General features: G+C 50.4%; 1 protein-coding gene across 1 annotated transcript in view; it reads right to left on the reverse strand.

Moving 5' to 3' along the window:
- The window catches only part of LOC100659866 (serine/threonine-protein kinase WNK2), a 122701-nt gene that overhangs the window by 19391 nt on the left and 81637 nt on the right, over nucleotides 1–21673 (reverse strand). The window contains exons 2-4 of the mRNA XM_064290970.1: nucleotides 13188–13360; nucleotides 11746–11966; nucleotides 5076–5233 (exon numbers count right to left, since the gene is read on the reverse strand). Of these exons, the coding sequence (XP_064147040.1) occupies nucleotides 5076–5233; nucleotides 11746–11966; nucleotides 13188–13360 (552 nt within the window). The remainder of the gene's footprint in view (nucleotides 1–5075; nucleotides 5234–11745; nucleotides 11967–13187; nucleotides 13361–21673) is intronic.

Raw genomic sequence — 21673 nt, forward strand, 5'->3', positions numbered from 1 at the left:
AATACCTCGCAGTTTACTCATACCATTGTTAAAGCATTAGGCAGTCACATTCTGCACTGGCTCCCTGGGGTCACCATCAAAGTCAAGTCCCTCACCTCGTATGACAAATGTCACTTAGGCAACAACACAGAGCACAAGCCTCAACCTCAGCTGCAGAATTTGATACTGGGTTTAACACCTCAAATATAGCATTCATTTCTGGGAAGGGGTGGATCAGAACTCGGCTGCAGAGCCTGCTCCTGAGTTGGGCCAGCAATGTCCACGTCAAGCCAAATGCAGCAGTAGGGAGAGGTGCCCACGATGGACCTGTCATGGGGATCTCTGAGTCCAAAATATAGATACACAGCTCCTACAGCTTTGCAGAGGAGGAAAATGAGGCTCAGAGATACCCAGGGACTGGTCCAAAGCCACACAGTGGGGCAATGGTGAGGATCCCAACCACCTGCCTCTGTCCTGCCCACCGGACGCTAACACCCATCAAAGAGAGGGACACACGCAACAGGCTTGTTCTGTGGGGATTCCGTTTCGTTTTGGTTTGAACCTCTACCTAGGGACTGCTGTAAGTAAGGCCTGGAAGATGAGAAATGACGGCTGACATCACAGCAGAGACCTCGCTGACACTGCAGAGGGCTCGCTTCACCAGACCAGCAACACCCATGTGGAGGACGTCCCACTGGAGGGGTCTTGCCCACCCTGGCATCCTCCACCCGGCCCCAATCCTCACCATGAACACTGGCCTGGGCACCTGATCCTGGGTCTCCTATAGACCTCACAGGTACCTTACAGGAGAGTGTGCATTTATTACCCTACCTTCTCAGGTGAGCTCAGGAACATTAAACAACTTGGGAAAAGTATAGTTTGGGCTCAGGAACAAAACACTGTTCCAGTCCCAGCACTGCCACTTACTAGCCCTAAGACCTTCATCAAGCTACTCTACTTCTGTGGGGATCGGTTTCCCCATCTGTAAAGGGAGAAAAAAAAAGTGCCTCAGGCTAGTGAAGAATAAATGAGTTTCTACCTGTACTGCATACGGGACCTCAGCACAGGGCCAGTACACAGTAGGCACTCACTGTTTGCTGCTGCCCTTGGTCATGCAATCAGTTCAGGAGAAGGAGGAAGAGGAGACACAGCCACCAGCCCAAAGTCACAGGCTGTCATCAGCCACAATCTGAGTCCAGGGACATCATGGGGGCAGCAGGGAAACGTCAGTGTTCTCTGGCTCGCCCTACAGTGTCTCTTCCTCACTCTCTCGGTGCCATCAGCTCCCAGTGGAGGTCCACCCCAAGGCCTTCTCAGCCCAGGGCCCCCGTAACCTTGCAGGAAAGGCTCCCCTGTGGGTATGCTCACTGGTCCAGGAGGGCAATGGGCAAGACAACGAAGCCCCTGAAGCCCAGCCCCGTTGGGGGTGAGGCTCCCTGTGGGAACATATGAGAAATGACCTGACCACAACCAGGAGCACGGCCGTCAGTAAGCAATCGCCGACTCAGGCATGTCCATTCAGCCTCTCTCAGACACAGCAGATCCAGAGCCTGGTATGTCTCGGACTTGGAGACATCAGCACCAACCAGCTACCTCCAAGGTTACCGTGGGGCAGGGGTCAGCTCCTTATCCACAGGGCCTACCAGCAAGAGCCTCAGGCGCACTGTAGCGGAGGAGCACCCCACGGTAGGGATCCAACCTGTGTGGAGAAAGGAGCTCCTTGGGGTCGTGGAAAAGGATCCCATTCCCACAAAGGGGAAGAGCATCCAGGGCCATGGAAGGGTCCTACCTGAGTAGAGAGAGGAGCTCCCCAGAGCCATGGGGGGCAGGGTCCCATGACCACAGAGGGGAGGAGCACCCAGGGCTGTTGAGGGTCCTGTGTATAGGGAGGGAGGAGTACCTGGGGCTGTGGAGGGTCCTGTGTAGGAAGGGAGGAGCACTCAGGACTGGAGGGTCCTGTGTAGGGAGGGAGGAGCACCCAGGGCTGTGGAGGGTCCTGTGTAGGGAGGGAGGAGTACCCAGGGCTGTGGAGGGTCCTGTGTGCAGGGAGGGAGGAGCACCCAGGGCTGTGGAGGGTCCTGTGTGCAGGGAGGGAGGAGCACCCAGGGCTGTGAAGGGTCCTGTGTGCAGGGAGGGAGGAGCACTCAGGGCTGTGGAGGGTCCTGTGTGCAGGGAGGGAGGAGCACCCAGGTCTGCGGAGGGTCCTGTGTGCAGGGACGGAGGAGCACTCAGGTCTGTGGAGGGTCCTGTGTGCAGGGAGGGAGGTAGGAGCACTCAGGGCTGTGGAGGGTCCTATGTGCAGGGAGGGGAGGAGAGCCCAGAACTGTGGGAGGGGCAGGCCCTTCTACCAAAGCCCTGGGTCTAGCCCCATGCCCCTTCTCTAGGCCACCAGGGCCTCTGGGCCTACACTGCAGCAAGTGTGGTGATGGGAGGGTCCCTGATTGTACCGTTCTGTGGAATCCTCCAGGTGACCAGGCCCCCAGAGGGCAGGCAGTTGATTGCTGGGGGCTGCTGTGCCTAAGGGAAGTATGGCCTCTCCTTGGCCCACTAGGCAGGACATGGAGGGAGTTGGGGGTACACCCAGCTGCCTGGTGTGAGATTCCAGTAGAAGCAGGTATTCAGCAGTCCCCTGGGGTTTCCTTATTTTGTGGGGAGGGAAGGGAACAACTAACTTGAAAAACGGTAAACACACTGTGGGCATCAACCGTAACATCCTTCCCTCCTTCAGCAAGACCTGGCCTTAGAAAGCTTTGTCTTGGGTTTTTTTTAATCTTGAAAACATGAAGGATACATTTTCCCAACAAAAAAGAGAGAGAGAGCACCAGAGATAGGGAGAGCGTGAGCCTCCACACACTCATGCCCAGGCAGTCTAGCCCTCCTGACCCCCTGAGCCCAGCCCTCTGCATGGGGTCAGACAGGGCACTGTCCCTACACCTGTCCTCCTGGAGTCCTGCTGCTCCAGTGCCTCCTTCCTGCTCACAGATGGAAGCATCTTCCTCACAGAATAGTCATGGGATGTACAGAAATAACAACCAGATTTCCTTGAGCTTGTCCTTCATCTGCAAATCTAACTGCCATAGGAGCTCGGGGAAAGACCGAGGCTCAGGCCAGGGGCAGCCCAGCGCTGGGGACCAGCAGGAGGGTGGTCAGCCTGGGGCAGGGCCTCCCCGCTTCAAGGCTATCAACCCCACGGTTCACACAACTGATGGTACAGCTCATCACACCAACCTCACCCACATTCAGTCACACAAATTTGGCTAAAAAAAGCAAAGTGAAGAGGGTATGTGAGCAGCTCCTGCTTGAAACGGCAGGCAGGAGTCTGCTGTCCACGTTCACCCTCCCTGGATGTGTGTGTGTGTGTATACATGTATATGTGTATTGTATACATGAATGTATATACATATATGTGTATATGTGTACATATGTATGTGTATGTACATACGTATGCATGTGTACATTTTTTTTTAATGCAAACTTCTGAAAGGCTGAGGTCCCCGGAGTAGGTGAAGAGTCCACAGATGATGGAGACCACGGTGCTCTTTAATGGGCTCCTGTCTGCATGCTCAGACCCTGAGTCCTGGGAGGCTGAGTGCTGAGGGCAGTGGGGCCCCAGAGGAGAGATCCTGGGGGTCTCAGAAAGAGCAGGTGGATGGTGGATAGGTAAGACCTTCCTGCAGCGGGAGGCGGAGGGAGGAGGAGGTGCCGAAGCAGCAGGCGCGTAGCCCAGACCTCAGGTACTGCTGCCAAGGATAAGGGAACACCCCCTTCTTGTTTGCTTCCTCAGGGAAGGCAGGGTACAGTTGAGCCCTTGCTTAGCCCTGAACAGACATGGGCCCACATAGAAACTCAGTGGACAGTGCCATTAGTCATCCACTTCTGCAAGCCAGAAACTCAGGGGTTGTCCAGGGCTTCCTCTCCTGCTGCACCCTCACCCCAAGACCCCTCTAAGTTCTGGAAAATGAACCCCTAAATCTCTCTCGAATCCCCCCTTTCTTCCACTGCCAACTGCCTGTGCCTCCTGCAAGGACCTCTCTGCCAGCACTTACCAGGGGACTCGATGTTTGCGGTGGGGTTCCTGACTCACGTCTATGGTGCCACAAGTCTAGGACACTGTCTTCCCTCCCTAAACCCTCAGCACCAAATGCACCGCCTGGCATGCAGTGGGGGCTCACAACGGACAAACAAATGAACAAATGGCCCATAACACAGAATTAGCAGCCGAGGAGAGAAATGAGCTATGACCTGCAAGGAGCACTGAGGGGAGGGCACGGGATGAGGGCCAAGTTGCTCCCAGGTCACCAAGAACCAAACCCCTTGTGCACGGGTGCCTGAGAGCGTCTATGGAAACAGCAGCAGCCCAGGTGAGCACGGGTGACCGGAAGTAGCACGTGCCCTACCTGTGTTCAGGCATCCCACCAGGTGGGCTGCCACAGCCCCGGTACTGGCTACCCATGCTCCGGCTGGCACCCCACTGAGGTGCAGGGTGCAGGGAGGAGCTTCCCAGAACTACAGAAGCCTGGTGCCTGATTAGTTTGCCCGGCTGAAGCCATTCAATTAAAGCAAAAGCCACGACAGCAAAACAGGGGCTGGCATTCCCAGGACTGCCTGCCCAGTACTGACTGCGGCCTAGATTGCCCTTGGCCTAGTACTGGCACTTCGCTGAAAAGGAAAACAGACTGTGTTTTCAAAATAAAGAAGATGGGGAAAAGGAAGCTCTGCGGCAGCTCAGAGGAGGCGCCCTGGGAACAGGCAGGCTGGGTGCCTGCTAGCTGGGTGCCCCATGAGGGTGATAATCTCTCTGAGCCTCAGTTTCCTCACCATGCAGTGGAGAGGCTACTGAGAGTGCTCAGGGTTGTGGTGAAGTCCAAAGCACGCAGCAACCACTCAAGACTATCATCATCACTATTACCACCACGTTGTTTTCCTCCTAGCTCTGCGGCCTCGAGCAACTCATGCTTGCTGAGCCTCAGTTTGTCCATCTGTAAAGTGGCTTTGTTTCCTCCCTGGATGGTGGCCTCTGTGCGGATTTTAAAAAGGAATATACAGAGCCCACCTCAGCGCGTGTCGTATTAGCAAGGTGGCTGAGGTAGACTCACACAGGTGACCTTCCTGTAGATCTGGGCGGCATTCTGGCACTCCGAGTAGGGGTACTCCGAGGTGGCCATCTCTAGCATGCACATCCCGAAAGCGTAGACATCCACAGACTCATCGTAGTGCTCCTCGTACATCTCGGGTGCCATGAACTCGGGAGTACCTGTGCCCAGGAGCAAGAGACACAGTCGTCAGCCACTGCCAGGCCCATGAACACCAGTGAGCCAGTGCCCCAGGGCCCAACACCCTTCCTCGCCCCTTCATGTGGCCTACTAAGCTTCCCAGCTCCCAGGGCAGCTCAGCCTTGAGTCAGTGGCCACCTGGGGCTGGCCAGGAGTGTCAGTGAGCCTGTCCTACGGTCCACACCATTGGATGTGTCCCAGAATTCAGGGTTCAAGCAGAAATGCTCCACAGGCCGATGGCGCCTGAAATTTCTCCTGGAACCCATGGCTCCAGGGCTGAACGAAGACTTAGGGATGAGTTCGTAGCACCATTCCTCCCCATAGTGCTGGGAGACTACCACTTCCCAAGGGACAGTTCTGACCCAGAAGCAGGGACACGCCTCTCTTCAAGGGGTAGACCCCTGGCACTCTCTCCCTCTCTTCCCACATGCTGTCCTCAACAACAGGCCCAGCATCAAGCAGCACCTGCATAACCCCGGACAGACAGACGCTCGGCGGTCATCACAGAGCTACAAACAAAAAGGCCCCAAGTGTCCCCTAAGTGTGGAACACCTTCAAACGCTGTGGGACATCCCCAGGACAGAGCATCCCACTGTTACCACGGACACGGCCTGCAGGTGGCAAGGGAGGCGGTGGGGTGCCTCTACCCTCCAGGCATCAGAGAGCTGGTAAACAGCCTGTGTGTGCAGACTTGAAATGATGGTGACTGAATTCCTAATGCCATGGAAACTTAGGGCAGGCTGTGTAAAATAATACATGAGATTGTATACGGCATAGACCCTGCCCGTATAAGACAATGTAAACAGGGAAAAATGAGTCTGTTTGGGAGGTGGGACCTTTAGTTACATTCATTGGTGATTTTTTAAATAAAAATTTCCTATAATAAGCTTTTGTTTTTATAATCATAAAAGCTTTTTATTGAAATAGGTCCACACAGAGCATCTGTTGTGCTGAATGCAAAGAAAAGAGACAATAAATTTTTATAAGTCTGTTTTTAGCTTCTGTACACTTGTTGACTGGAAAATTTTTTTTAATGTTTTTTCTTTTTAAAGCAGATACAAAATATCACAAACTAATTATTGCATTAAAAAAGCACATGGGGGATCAGAATGTACATGGAAACATTAACAGTGGTTATCTCTGGGATCGAACAGGTCACAGGGGATTTTCATTATTGGTTTTCATTTGCCCACAATTTCCAGTTCACCATGTATTACATATTTAACAAAAAAAGCTAACATCTTGGGTAAAAAATGGAGAACACAAAAATCTATACTTAGATTTGCTTATAAGCATAAAGAATTCTGGAAGAATACATCAGAAATTATGGGAACTGAGCGGAGGGGACGGGAGACAGCCCTCTCGCTTGGCATTTTCCATCCTTTTGGGCTTTCAAACCACGTGATTGCGTTGCAAGTTTTTGCACTGGTAATTTTTAAGTTGATATATATATTTTTTAAGTTTCTTTCCACCTCTAAGCTGGTCACAAAACAGGGAATATGCTGCCAGGCTTGAGCCTGATGCAAAGACGCCACGCCCCCAGGTGTGGCCTACATTAGCCCCACAGGGCGTGGCTCAGAGCCTGCCCCAAACCCAAACCTACTGCCATTGAGTCGATTCCAACCCATAGTGACCTTACAGGACAGAGTAGAGCCACCCCATAGGACTTCCAAGGCTGCAAATCTTTACGGAAGCAGACTGCCACATCTTTCTCCCGCAGAGTGGCTGCAGGGTTCGATCCATCCACCTTTTGGTTAGCAGCTGAGCACTTTAACCACTGTACCACCAGGGATCCTCAGAGTCTGCCCAGCAGGTGACAAGTGACAGCTCTCTCACGGGGCCCACCCCTCCTGAGCCTGCCCTGGGCCAGTTACAGTGAAGCAGGACAAGGAGCCACAGCAGCAACCAACACGGCAAGGACGGCTCACACTGCCGTCGGCAGGGACAGCAAGGGCGGGGCTGCTCAGTGACAAGGGAGTGTGGGCGAGGTGGGCTCGAGTGGAGGCCGCTCGAGTCGAGGTCCACATACCGCAGGGACAGCAAGGGCGGGGCTGCTCAGTGACAAGGGAGTGTGGGCGAGGTGGGCTCGAGTGGAGGCCGCTCGAGTCGAGGTCCACATACCGCAGGGACAGCAAGGGCGGGGCTGCTCAGTGACAAGGGAGTGTGGGCGAGGTGGGCTCGAGCGGAGGCCACTCGAGTCGAGGTCCACATACACACACAGAGGCTGGGGGCTGGGTCACGGCAGTGCATCCACCCCAACACTTTCTGGGCAGGTGTCTGCCCCACGAAGGGCAGGGGAGAAAGAATGGCCTCCGCCCTCACCCCCAAGAGCAGCTGGGGCAGGACACCCAGGGCCGAGGAGCCAGAAGGGGCTGCAGGAGTGGCCGAGGGACCACACTCGTCCCCGCTGCCCACGCAGCACTGAGGCCTAGACAGGAGGCCCTTTGACGCAAAGCTGCCAGACCAGCTACCAAGCAGCAGATAGTCCCAGGCACAGTCTCTCTGAGACCCTCGGGAAGCTGGGAGGGCAGAAAAGCCTGCTCTGTACCATTCCAGAGAGCCTGGCCTTGCTCAATGGGCACAGGGCCTGCGGGGATGGGGACCCAGCTCAGCCAAAGGAAGACTCCAAGTCCAGGGCTGAGGAGCTCCCAGTAATGCCACTGGGCACGTGCCCTCAGGAACACAGGCGCACTCCAATCTTTTTCTGAAACTGTAGCCATTTAAATATGAATTTTGAAAATTATGTGTGTATGTACGTGTGTGGTGCATGTGTCTGTGTGTGAATGCATGTGTGTGTGTACATACACGTGTATGTGTGTATGTGTTTGTGCATTGTGTACATGTGTCTGTGTGCATGTATGTGTGCACACTTTTGTGTCTCTGTGTATGCCTGTCTGTGTACGTGTGCGTGTGTATGAATGCATGTGTATACACACGTGTATGTATTTGTGTACTCTGTGTGCATGTGTGTGAATGCATGTATGTCTGTGTGCATGTATGTAGGTATGCATGCATATGTATTAGTGCACTGTGTATGTGTCTCTGTACATGTATGTGCACGCACGTGTGTATGTGTGCACACTGTGTGTCTCTGTGCATGTATGTGCACGCTGTATATGTGTGTCCATTATGTACAGATCTATGTGCTCATTGCCCACCCAGCAGCCCTCAAATGTGGCATGTCACTGTTTGTCAGTAGCTATGGGTCCCATCTGCTGTCCTCATTCCGTGGGCTGTGCTGTCATCTATAAGCCACCGGGCTTCATGGCCAGCAGGCACCTCTTGCCCCTGTGTCCTTCCCTGCAGGTCCCCAGGAGGGTGTCCATAGACCTTACAGGCATGTCTGCCTGTAAAAACTAAGACATCACAGTGCCTGGTCTGAGTTGCCAAGGGCCAAGGCCAGCCTCTCAGCCATCGTGTGCGTGCCGCCTCCCCCGTCCTGCCTCCATCATGCAGACAGGGGCTTTTCTGGATAAGTGACATCTGAGGTAGAGTTCTGTGAGCTCATGGCATCACGGCACGTCCCCAGAGCTGGGGCCGTGGCACCGAGGCGGACTATGCCTGCATGCTCACCAACACATCTTGCTCTATCTGCAGACTCCTCCTCCCACTGGAGGCCCCAGGGATGACCGCCCTTGGCCAGAGCCTCGAGGGCCCCTACACTGCTTTCAGGGCAGCACAAAACCCAGCAGAGGCTTTTTCAGAGTTTTCCTGAGCCCTGGGCACACACTGAGAGCCACTGCTGATGAAGCATTGCCAAGTGGGTCACAGCTAAAGTGCCAGAGAAAAAGCTTGGACACTGGGCCAGAAATGAGCTCACGTATCCACTGCCCCCTCCCACCCCACAACGGAGGCACAGAGGGAGGCTCCTGCTCCTGAAGGGCAGGGCAGGGGAGAGGAGAGGCAGCCACTCTAGGCTGGCATGTCCACGGGGAATGCAGACCCCAGGAGGACTCAGCCCATTTTACCACCAGGGCAAGCACCAATCTGGGCAACTGGGCCAATGCCATTAGCAGGCCTGGGTGGGAGTCCCCTCATTAGCAGGCCTGGGTGGGAGTCCCCTCATTGGTAGGCCTGGGTGAGAGTCACCCCACTGGCAGGCCTGGTTGGGAGTCCCCCCACTGGCAGGCCTGGGTGGGAGTCCCCCCACTGGCAGACCTGGTTGGGAGTCCCCCCACTGGCAGGCCTGGGTGGGAGTCCCCCCACTGGCAGGCCTGGGTGGGAGTCCCCCTACTGGCAGGCCTGGTGGGAGTCACCCCATTGGCAGGCCTGGGTAGGTCCCCCCTCCCTCTAGGCCTCCCACTCATAGCTATTTGTCTGCTCACTGCCTAGCACCCCAGATGATCCATGCACATTCCCATGAGGACCAGATAGCTAAGGATGTGGGCTCCTTGCTCCCAGCCTCTCTCACTGGTACTTCACCCAGGGATACCCCGCAGGGCTGGACCTCACGCTCACTGAGCACAGTCAGGCTCCATCTCAACACACAGCACCCACCTGGCCCTGCAACTCTGAGCCTCATTTCAAGGGAACGGAGCCTGTGGTCAGAGAAAGCTCAGAGGCCCCCCTCTGCTGGGCACCTCAGTAGCTTTTTGCCAGTATGCTCTGTCCTGAGACAGGTGGTTTCCAAGTTGCCCTCCTGCCACCCAACTAACCCAGTGTCTGAGACCCCTAACACTTTCTGGGGCCAAATTTGCAAAAGCTGCCCTGCAACCAACAAGGATGCAGAGCCCTAGGGTGCGCGGCCCCCCAGTTGAGTATTGCTCTCGGCCTCTCCAGGACAGAGTGCCCATCACCTGCCCAACCTCCCAGCTTCCCATCTCACAAACAGAGAAACTGAGGGCTGCCAGTGGTGTGGTGCTTTAGCAGGCCCCGAGATTCCAGAGTCCCTGCCCTGTCACTCCCATCCCCCAAAGCTACCTGAGGCCCTATCAAGGGGTAGCCTGGGCAAACACCCTTCCACAAACTGAACACTCTGAACACACTGCCAACCAAAGCATAGTTTTCAGACCCCACCAACGGCTTTATTTCCTGCAAACAGGCCAAGCAATGCCCCAAAGTGTGCCACAAGCCAGTAAGGCACAGAGCCCTGATGTCAGCCTCGTCCTGGCCTGCTGGTGCTCCCCAGTTCTCCTACCAGGGACTTGCTCACACAGGGCTCTTCTGATGCAGCTGCCAGCACAATCTGGTGCTGCCTGACCCCGATACCGTGTTCCACAAGTCTGAACCAGTGTGTCACTAGGGTTGGTGTCACCCTCTATGCTAATTACCACGATAGTGTAGTTGAAACACTAGAAAATTTGACAAAATCAACAACTACAAAAACAACAGCATGTGCTTATAGCCTGTGCAGATGAAACCATGTGATTCAAAGCATCACTGCAATTGGGTAACAACAACAGCTCTGACTGGAGCACATTAGAAGGTTCCCAAAGTCAATTATGCTATAGTATTGAGTTTTTTTTATTGAGTTTTAGCCTTATAGATATATTGATACAGGTAAGCTGGGCTTACGAAAAACATTTTTGTTGTTGTAACTAACTGTAGGGATATTTTTATAAAAAATAATAAATTTCTGTCAAATCACGGGACAAAAATTTTATAGACTGTCATTTTGGTGTCACCCCTCTGACAATGTCACCTGGTGCAGTCCGCACCCACCCCCCACCTCCCACTAGGGACACCACTGGTCTGAACCCATATATCCTCCAAGTGTTCTCATTTCAAAATGTTCTCCCAGGTCCAGCAGCCCTCCGGTGTGGGTGAACACTGCGCCTACCTGGGGCTGGGCACACAAAGGACAAGATACAAACACCACGCCCCCATACAGCAGCCAAGGGCCCAGGAAGCCCAGGATGCAGGGGGTAGGTTTCCAAGAGAAGTGGCCTCTGAGCAGACTAGTGAAAGATGAGAAAGACAGATGCAAAGTCAGCTCTCAGCATGCCTGTTGGCCGTCCATCTGCACCCACCTTCCCACCCACCGCCACGTTCACTCTGCCCCTTGTCTAGTCATGTTTGATCTCCAGATGTCCCATGTTCTCCCCTCCTGAGGCCTCCACAGCCTCCAAAGACCAGACCAGCATCATCCCACAAGCCATCCCTGTGCCCAGGCATGGGTGTCCTCCACTCTTCCCACCCACACTGGACCGTCCCTCTGCAATGTCCCACCTCCCTGCCTAGACCACCAGCCAGGGGCCCAGTGAGAAAGATGGCTTAGGTCAGTCCCAGCAGTGTGAAAGGCCAGGTGGGAGAGCCGGCACCTGTCATCTCTTCCTCCAGCAGACAGCTGCCCCCCAGGTGGGCATAATCCCCTAGGCTTGGCAGCCAGAGGGATGGGGGCAGGGATAGCGGAAACAAATGGAGGCCATCCCAGCCCCTCCCACCAGGCCCCTGCCCTAGGCCCAAAGGGGGCAAGCAAACCAGACACTGGCCTGCCTGAGCCCCGCCCAGACCCCAGGCTCCCGGGCCTCAGAGAAGGGACAGACCAGCATACCTATCACGCTTTTGGCGAACGATGTTCTTTTGAGGGTGGCCAGGCCCAAGTCGCCAATCTTCACTGACCCAGTTGGCCCGGTGATGAAAATATTGTCACATTTCAGATCTCGGTGGATGATGGGAGGCGTCCTTGTGTGCAAAAACAACAGGCCTTTCAGGATCTGCCGGCACCAGCTGCGGAGGACTTTGGGCTTCATCACCTTGAACCGTTTCAGGTACCTGAGGAGAAGGCACAGCACACTCACCAAGCAGCGGGGCAGCATGTCCTTTGCCAGGCTCCACTGAAGTGGTCAGGCTGGGCCTTCCGTTAGCACCCCACCCGTGTGCAGGTGGGGACGGTGTGAGAATGCCACCACACAAGAGGGAACGAGCAGTGCTGCCCAGGCCCAAGGCATAAGCTGGTCAGCCAGGCCCAGAGCGGGCAGCCAGGCCGGCTCTGAAGAGTCACTGGCCCTGCACTAACTTCTTCCCACAGGGGAGCACTGCTCAACCTCACCCAGCCACAACACTGCTGTCATCAGGATAGGATGTCGGTGTCCCCAGTATACTGCTGCAACAGGATGGGGTTCCAGGAACACCTCAGAGCCCGGAGGGGCCGGGCCTGGGGGACAACACAGGACCTGAAGTCCAAGGCCCAGTCCCCACACCCAGGCGGCTGTGTCTCCAGTCCCTGGAGAAGGAGGTGGGCAAGGCTGGGAGAGAAGCCCCGTGTCGGGTTCCCACTTGTTCACCTGTGAGCTGGAGCATTTCTGCAGACAGGACTGTGCCCACCCAGAGGTGGGCTGCTCCCCTCTCTAGAGAGCACAGACCAGGGTCCTCAGTAAAGAGTGACAGGCCACCAGGATCCCTATGCTGACTCCTTCCCCATGGGGCCTGATTGCACATTCAGTCCAGTCCACAAGGAGAGGGGACGGTTCTCATGGCAGTGGGCTCTACTTTGCCATGGTCCCGCCCTGACAACAGCCCACTTCCCACACCATTGGTGTGTGTGCGCTAGGGCCCAGGCTGAAGCTGAACCTCAGTAGCAACAAAGCCTCAGACACAACAAGCATATAAGCTCTCAAGGAAGTAAATGATTCCAGTCATCTGCACAACTGCTGTCCCACACAGAATCTACCACATGGAACAGGACGTCGAATGCGGGGGAAAGGGGGAACAAGCTAAGGTACAGATTTCCTCTGTGATCTCTGAAGAATGGGGCCTGAAGAAGCCCAATGCTAAGAGACAACTGCCAAGGTTGCTTTGATGTGTTTCTTTTCATTGTGGAGGCTTCCTGTTGCTGAGAGGATCCTATAACTTATCATGCAAACAGGGACACTCTAGAGAAGGGGTGTGGACCCAGCGAATCATCCAGACCGTACCACCACCCCCTACTCACACAGCCCTAGTGCCCCACACTGAGACACATTGCAAGCTTGGCAAGCAAGGTGGCACACTTACGTCTTCAGCGTCCCTGAGGTCATCAGTTCTGTCACCAGCACGATGCACCGCTTCCCTTTAGCACTGGACTCCCAGAAGTCGTAGAATCGCACAATGTTGGGGTGCTGCAGGCCTTTCAGCATCTCGGCCTCCTCCTTAAACCGCTGCCGCTCCAGCTTGGTGAGTTTCCTGTCCTGGGGGAGGACAGAGACACAGACAGTAGGGACAAATGTGCAGCCCAGCCCCCATAAAGGTCTTTTCCAGAGTGGGGGGTAAGACGGGAAGGGCTGGTCATGCTGGTGCTTTATAGCTGGTGACAGGTCACTTTCTCGGGCTTACCGTACACAGCGGAAGGAAAGAACTAGGCCATCAGAAGGGAGCTTGTGAAGTCTGACCCGGTTCCGAGGTCTCAAAGGTAGCCTCATGTCCCCAAAGCACAGTGCACACTGAGCTTTTCTGCCACCAAGTTTCAAAAGAAAGGTTTTAGAAGAATGTTCTAAATCCAGCAGGCCACATAACAGAATGCGGCAGAATGCAGGCTCCAAACGCGGATACCCTGAACATGGCCCCACGCAGAAGCTGCTCCATGCACTACAGGGGCTGTGTGGCTTCTCTGCGGATCTGGGGCACTCGGCCCTGCAAGGTGCCATTGGAGCCCAGCCTCCGCCATCCAGGAGACAGCACCAGGACCTCTGCAATAGGAATTCCTGGGAAGCAAAATGGCTCACCAACTCAGACTTCCAGGTCCCTGTACATTTTCTATCTTCCACCCATCTGTCAGTCGTACTGTGGTGGCTTGCATGCCGCTATGATGCTAGCACCTATGCCACCAGTATTTCAAATACCAGCAAGGTCACCCATGATGGAAAGATGTCAGCTGAGCTTCTAGACTAAGACTACCAAGGAAGGCCCAGTGATCTACTTGCAAACTCTGTCAATATAAACCCTACGGATCACAACAAAACACTGTTTAACATAGTAGAGCTGGAAGATAAGAGGCAACGACAATGGACTCATGCATACCTATGACTGTGATAATAGGGCAGAACTGGGCAACATTTTGTTCTATTGTACATGAGGTCTATAAGTTGGAGCCGACTAGATGGCAACTAGTAACTTTTTCCATGAAAACATTCTGCATCCCACCTTGGTGAGTGGCGTCTGGGGTCTTAAACGCTAGCAAGCGACCATTTAAGATGCATCAATTGGTTTCAACCCACCTGGAGCAAAGGAGAATAAAGACCACCAAAGACACAAGGTAAATATGAGCCCAAGAGACAGAAAGGGTCACATAAACAGACTATATCAGCCTGAGACTGGAAGAACTAGATGGTGCCTGGCTACAACCAATGAATACCCTGACAGGGAACACAACAGAGAGTCCCTGATGGAGCTGGAGAAAAGTGGGATGCAGACTTTGAATTCTTGTAAAAAGATCTGACTTAATGGTCTCACTGAGATTAAAAGGGCCCCAGAGGTCATGGTCCCTGGACCTTCTGTTAGCCAAGACTGGAACCATTCCCAAAGCCAACTCTTCAGGCAGGGATTAGGCTGGACTTTAGGACAGAAAATGATACTGGTGAGGAGTGAGCTTCTTGGCTCAAGTAGACACATGGGACTATGTGGGCAGCTCCTATCTGGAGACGAGAGGAGAAGGCAGAGGGGAACAGGAGCCAGTTGAAAGGACATGAGGAATACAAGGTGGAGAGGAGGAGTGTGCTGTCTCATGAGGGAGAGAGCAGCTAGGAGTACATAGCAAGCTGAATTTAAGTTTTTGTATGAGAGACTGACTTGATTTGTAAACTTTCACTTAAAGCATAATAAAAAAAAGAAAAAATGATCTTAAAAAAACACCTCTGAGAACTTTGTTTCCACAAAAATCATTTACTGAGTGTTTTTTAAAAGAATGAAACATCAGTTCATTCTGTTGTTGTTGTTGTTGTTGCTAGGCACCATCAAGAGAGTTCTGACTCATACCGACCCTATGTACAACAGAACAAAACACTGCCCAGTCCTGCACCATCCTCACAATTGTTGCTATATTTGAGTCTATTATTGCAGCCACTGTGCCAATCCATCTCATCAGAGGCCTTCCTCTTTCTCATTGACCTTCTACTTTATCAAGCATGATGTCCTTCTCCAGGGACTGATCCCTCCTGATAACATGTCCAAAGTATGTGAGACGAAGTCTGTCCATTCTTGTTCGTTCTTCTGGCAATCCATTCTTCAACATTCTTCACCAACACTATAATTTAAAGACATCAACTCTTCTTTGGTCTTCTCATTCACTGTCCAACTTTCACACGCATATGAGGCAACTGAAAATACCATGGCTTGGGGCAGGTGTACCTTAATTCTCAAGGTGACATCATTGCTTTTCAACACTTTAAAGAGGTCTTTTGCAGCAGATTTGCCCAATGCAATGTGTTGTTTGATTTCTTGGCTGCTGTTTCCATGGGCATTGATTGCAGATCCAAGTAAAATGAAATCCTTGAAAACTTCAATATTTTCTCTGTTTATCATGATGTTGGTTATTAGTCCAGTTGTGAGGATTTTTGTTTTCTTTATGTTGAGGTATAATCCACACTGAAGGCTGAAGTCTTTGATCTTCATCAGTAAGTGCTTCAAGTCCTCTTCACTTTGAGCAAGCAAGGTTGTGTCAGCTGCATATCGCAGGTTGTTAATTAGTCTTCCACCAATCCTGATGCCATGTTCTTCTTCATATAGCCCAGCTTCTTGGATTATTTGCTCAGCATACAGATTGAATAAATATAGTGAAAGAATACAACCCTGACAAATGCCTTTCCTGATTTTAAACCATGGAGTAACCCCTTGTTCTGTTCAAATGACTGTCTCTTGGCCTATGTACAGTGCACGTGAGCACAATTAAATATTCTGGAATTCCTATTCCTCTCAATGTTACCCATAATTTATTACCCACACAGTCAAATGCCTTTGCATAGTCAATAAAACACTGGTAAACATCTTTCTGGTATTCTCCGCTTTCAGCCAAGATCCATCTGACATCAGCAATGACACTGGTTGTTCCACGGCCTCTTCTGAATTCAGCCTGAATTTCTGGCAGTTCCTTGTCGGGGTACTGCTGCAACCATTTTTTAATTATCTTCAGCAAAATTTTACTTGTGTGTGATACTAATGATATTGTTCGATAATGTCTGCATTCTGTTGGATCGCCTTCTTTGGAATAGGCTTAAATACAGATCCCTTCTGGTCGGTTGGCCAGGTAGTAGCTGTCTTCCAAATTTACTGGCATAGACAAATGAGCACTTTCAGCGTTGTATCTGTTAGCTGAAACATCTCAATTGGTCTGGCAATTCCTGGAGCATTGATTTTTGCCAATGCCCTGGTGGCGTAGTGGTTAAGAGCTACGACCACTAACCAAAAGGTCGCAGTTCAAATCTACCATGTGCTCCTTTGAAACCGTATGGAGCAGTTCTCTGTCCTATAGGGTCAACTATGAGTCAGAATCAACTCAATAGCAATGAGTTTGGCTTTTTTTTTTTGTCAGTGCAGCTTCGACTTCTTCCTTCAATACCACCAATTCTTGATCATATGTTACCTCCTGAAATGGCTGAACTCGACCATTTCTTTTTGGTACAGTGCTCTGTGTATTCCTCCTATCTTCTTTTGAGGCCTCCTGAGTCGTTCAATATTTTGCCCAAAAAATCCTTCAAAATTGCAACTGGAAGCCTGAAAAAAATTCAGCTGAATTTCTTCTTCAGTTCTTTCAGCTTGAGAAATGCTGAGTGTGTTCTTCCCTTTTGGTTTTCTAACTCCAGGACTTTGCACATTTCATTATAATACTTCACTTTGTCCTCCCGAGCTGTCCTTTTAAATCTTCTGTTCAGTTCTTTTATTTCATTTCTTCCATTAGCTTTAGCTAGTCTATGTTCAAGAGCAAGTTTTGGAATCTCTCTGACATCCATTTTAGTCTTTTCTTTCCCATCTTTCTAATGGCCCTTAGCTTTTATCATGTGTGATATCCTAGATGTTACCCCACAACTCGTCTGGTCTTCAGTCATTAGTGTTCAATACATCAAATCTGTTCTTCAGATGGTCTCCAAATTAAGGTGGGATATACTCAAGGTTGTATTTTGGTTCTTGTGGACTTTTAATTTTCTTCATCTTCAACTTAAATTTGCATATGAGCAATTGATGGTCTTTTCTGCAGTCGGTCCCTGGCCTTGTTCTGACTGATGATATTGAGCTTCTCCACCGTCCATTTCCACAGATACAGTCGATTTGTTTCCGCTGTTTTCCATCAGGTGAGGTCCACATGTACAGTCGCCATTTAAGTTGATGAAAAAAGGTATTTGCAATGAATAAGTCATTGGTCTTGTAAAATTCTATCATGCACTGTTTCTATCACCAAGACCACATTTTCCAACTACCAAGCCTTCTTTTTTGTTTCCAACTCCTGCATTCTAATCACCAGTAATTATCAATGTATCCTGACTACATGTTTGATTGATTTCAGACTGCAGAAGTTGGCAAAAATCTTCAATTTCCTCATCTTTGGCTTTAGTGACTGGTGCATAAATTTGAATAATAGTCATATTAGGAGGTCTTCCTTGTAGGCATATGAATATTATCCTATGACCAACAGCATTATACTTCAGGATAGATCTTGAAATGTTTTTTTTTGATGATGAATGTGGCACCATTCCTCTTCAATTTGTCATTCCCAGCATAGTCGGAATTGACTCGACAGCAATGGGTTTGGTTTGGTTTTTTGGCATAGTAGACTGTCTGATTCAAAATGGCCAATACCAGCCCACTTCAGCTCACTAATGCCTAGGGTATTTACCTTTATGCATTCCATTTCATTTTTGATGACTTCCAATTTTCCTAGGTTCATACTTCATATATTCCACATTCTGATTATTAATGGATGTTTGTGGCTGTTTCTTCTCATTTTGAGTCACATCGGTAAACAAAGGTCCCAAAAGCTTGACTCCATCCATGTCATTAAGGTCGACTATTTCGAGGAGTCAGCTCTTCCCCAATCGTACTTTGAGTATCTTCCAACATGAGGGGCACATCTTCCAGCACGACATCAGACAATGTTCCACTGCTATCCATAAGGTTTTTGCTGGCCAATTTTTTCGAGAAGTAGACCGCCAGCCAGGTCCTTCTTCCTACTCTGTCTTGCTCCAGTGAGACCTGTCCACCCAGGGTAACCCTGTTGGTATTTGAATACAGGTGGCATAGCTTCCAGCATCACAGCAACAGTGCATCATAAACATCTTTAATTCTAAAGATCACGCAATTCTAATTAAAGTGTTCAAGTCCATGACACACTAGAACCAGAAGTCAGAAGGGCATGAGGTTTTTAAGGATGGGGATGTTGACAAGTACCAGAGTCAGTGCTTAGAACAGAGAAGGAAAATACAGTCAGCAACCTAATATCCCTGAGCCAGTGGCCAGGCCGGTGGTGCAAGAAGCACCAGCAGACACAGCTGGTGTCCTGGACACACGTCTGAGCACACAGGCAGCAAACCATAGCACAGGCAAGCTAAGCATAGAGAACCACTCAGCTGGCCTCACTCTTAAAGCAGGAAACAGCAAACACATCATCCGTTTCACACCAGAGCCCCAGGCTTCCAAGGTGCTGGCCACACAATGCGCTCATCACGTGCCCAAATCTACCCAGGGGGTTGTCCGTTCACCAGGTGGAACTGAACCAGGGAGCCACAACGATATGCAGACCCTGCTCAGCAGCGCCTTCCCGGCCTTCGGCCCCATCCATGTTCCAGCCTTGCTTTCCTTCTCCTCCACTACATCCCTCCAGTGTAAGCACTACCCGCCTCCCACCTTGGGCCCCCTGCCTCATGTACTTCCCTGCCTCAAATCCTCCAGTGGATTCTCAACACCACTCAGAATATAACTCAAAGAGTTCACACGACCCCAAACGCTCTGTGTGTTTCCAACGGTAGCTCACAAGTTGAAATTTCACCTCCAGGGCCCAGCCACCAGCCTTCTTTCCTTTCGGCAAATACTCCAAGGTCATTTCTCTAGCACCTTTGCGCCTGGAGTACTTGTCCCCCATCATGACCACTGGTCCAAGAGGCTGACCAGGCACACACCAGTCACCAAAATATCAAAATACCAAAAATGTGACAAGCATACTACTAGAGGGAAACTGTCAACACGACTGAACTCAGGAACAGCAAAGCTCTGAGGAGTTCCAGGAAGAGAGAACACTGTGACTTTGTAAAGATGAATGGAGAAGTCAGAGCTGGAAAAAATGCAAGCCCAGACCCCTCAAAGAATTTCAAGTACAGAATCTGATACAGAGAAGAAAAGAGGTCTGTGGTTGTGGTGAGAACCATCTTGTGAAGGAATTAGATCCCAAATGGCTATGGTACTCATCAGACCATTCTTCCTTCCACCACACCCTGCTGCCCTGCCCCTTGACACACAAACCCTCCCCGGCACCAGGCCTTCATTCATACATGAGGCTGCACAACCGACGGTCAGCAGCGCAGTAAAAACTGCCAGGAGAAATCATCAGCATACCTGCACCCAGAAAAACAAATAATTTTTGGACCAAAAGGCAACCCTGAAAAAATCTAATACGTATCCTCCTAGAGATTCAAGAAGTTTATACACGTAAATAAGAGCAACTTTATTTTTTAAAAGGGAACAATCAAGAAAGAGTTCTTGCAAATTAAAACTATGTTTTTAAAATAAAATATTCTGTAATCCAATGAAACACTAAATACAAAAATAAAATCTAGATAATAAAGTGGAAACATGTCTGTTCACCCAAAATGATGGTTTATTGTAGAAAATAAAAGTCAAGCCACACACTGACATATATTTGACAAAGGACTCACATGTAGAACACAGAGAGCTCCCATGAGTAAATAACAAAAAAGACATGAGCTACAACACATAAACCCGAATGAAAACTGTGGACTTGAGTTAACAACAATACATCAACATTGGTTCACCAGTTGTAGCAAACGTACAACAGAAAATGCAAGATATTAACAGGTGAACCTGTTTCAGAGAGGGAAGATGGGAGCTCTCTGTACTTTCTGTGCAATTTTTCTAGAAACCCAAAAGTGCTCTAAAAATAAGTACTATTAATTTTGAAAACATTAAAAGGTATACAAACATGAAAATGGTAGAAGCAGGAAAAAAAAAGGCATGAACTGCTATTTCACAAAAGAAGACACAAAAATGGCTAACAAGCACATGAAAGGCTCCTCAGCATCATTAGTCATCAAAAAAAAAGTTATTTAAACCACAAGGGACACCAGCTCACACTCACTACCAGTTGCTATGGAGTCCATTCCAACTTGTGGCAACCCCATGTGTGTCAGAGTAGAACTGAGCTCCACAGGGTTTTCAATGGCTGATTTTTCTGAAGTAGATCATCAGATCTTTCTTTCAAAGTTCTTCTGGGTGGACTCGAACCTCCAACCTTTGGGTTAGCAACCAAGCATATTAACCATTTGCACCACCCAGAGATTCCTCACATCCACTAGAAGGACTAGATTAAAACAACTGATGATACCAACTATTGGTGAGGATGTGGAGAAACTGGAACTCTTCTGCGTTGCTGATAGAAGTAGAAACTGCACAACTACTCTGAAGAACTACTTGGCGGTTTTCTCTGTGACTCACCAGCTCCACTCCCAGGTATTTACTCAAAAGAAATGAAAACACATATCCACAGAACATGTGTACAAATTTTCATAGCATTTTTATTCATAATAGCCCCAACTGGAAACAGTCAAAATGTCTGTCATCAGGTTGTTGTTAGGTGCCGTCGAGTTGGTTCCGACTCATAGCAACCCGATGCACAACAGAAAAAAACACTGCCCGGTCCTGTGCCATCCTTACAATCGTTGTTATGCTTGAGCTCATTGTTGCAGCCACTGTGTCAATTCACCTCGTTGAGGGTCTTCTTCTTTTCTGCTGACCCTGTACCCTGCCAAGCATGATGTCCTTCTCCAGGGACTGATCCCTCCTGACAACATGTCCAAAGTATGTAAGACACAGTCTCGGCATCCTTGCCTCTAAGGAGCACTCTGGCTACACTTCTTCCAAGACAGATTTGTTCATTCTTTTGGCAGTCCATGGTATATTCAACAGTCTTTGCCAACACCACAATTCAAAGGCGTCAACTCTTCTTCGGTCTTCCTTATTTATCGTCCAGCTTTCACATGCATATGATGTGATTGAAAATACCATGGCTTGGGTCAGGCGCACCTTAGCCTTCAGGGTGACATCTTTGCTCTTCAACACTTTGAAGAGGTCCTTTGCAGCAGATTTGCCCAATACAACGCGTCTTTTGATTTCTTCACTGCTGCTTCCACAGCTGTTGATTGTGGATCCAAGTAAAATGAAATCCTTGACAACTTCAATCTTTTCTCTGTTTCTCATGATCTTGTTCATTGGTCCAGTTGTGAGGATTTTTGTTTTCTTTATGTTGAGGTGTAATCCATACTGAAGGCTGTGGTCTTTGATCTTCA

The sequence above is a fragment of the Loxodonta africana genome, chromosome 9 (assembly GCF_030014295.1).
Source record: "Loxodonta africana isolate mLoxAfr1 chromosome 9, mLoxAfr1.hap2, whole genome shotgun sequence".
NCBI lineage: Eukaryota > Metazoa > Chordata > Mammalia > Proboscidea > Elephantidae > Loxodonta > Loxodonta africana.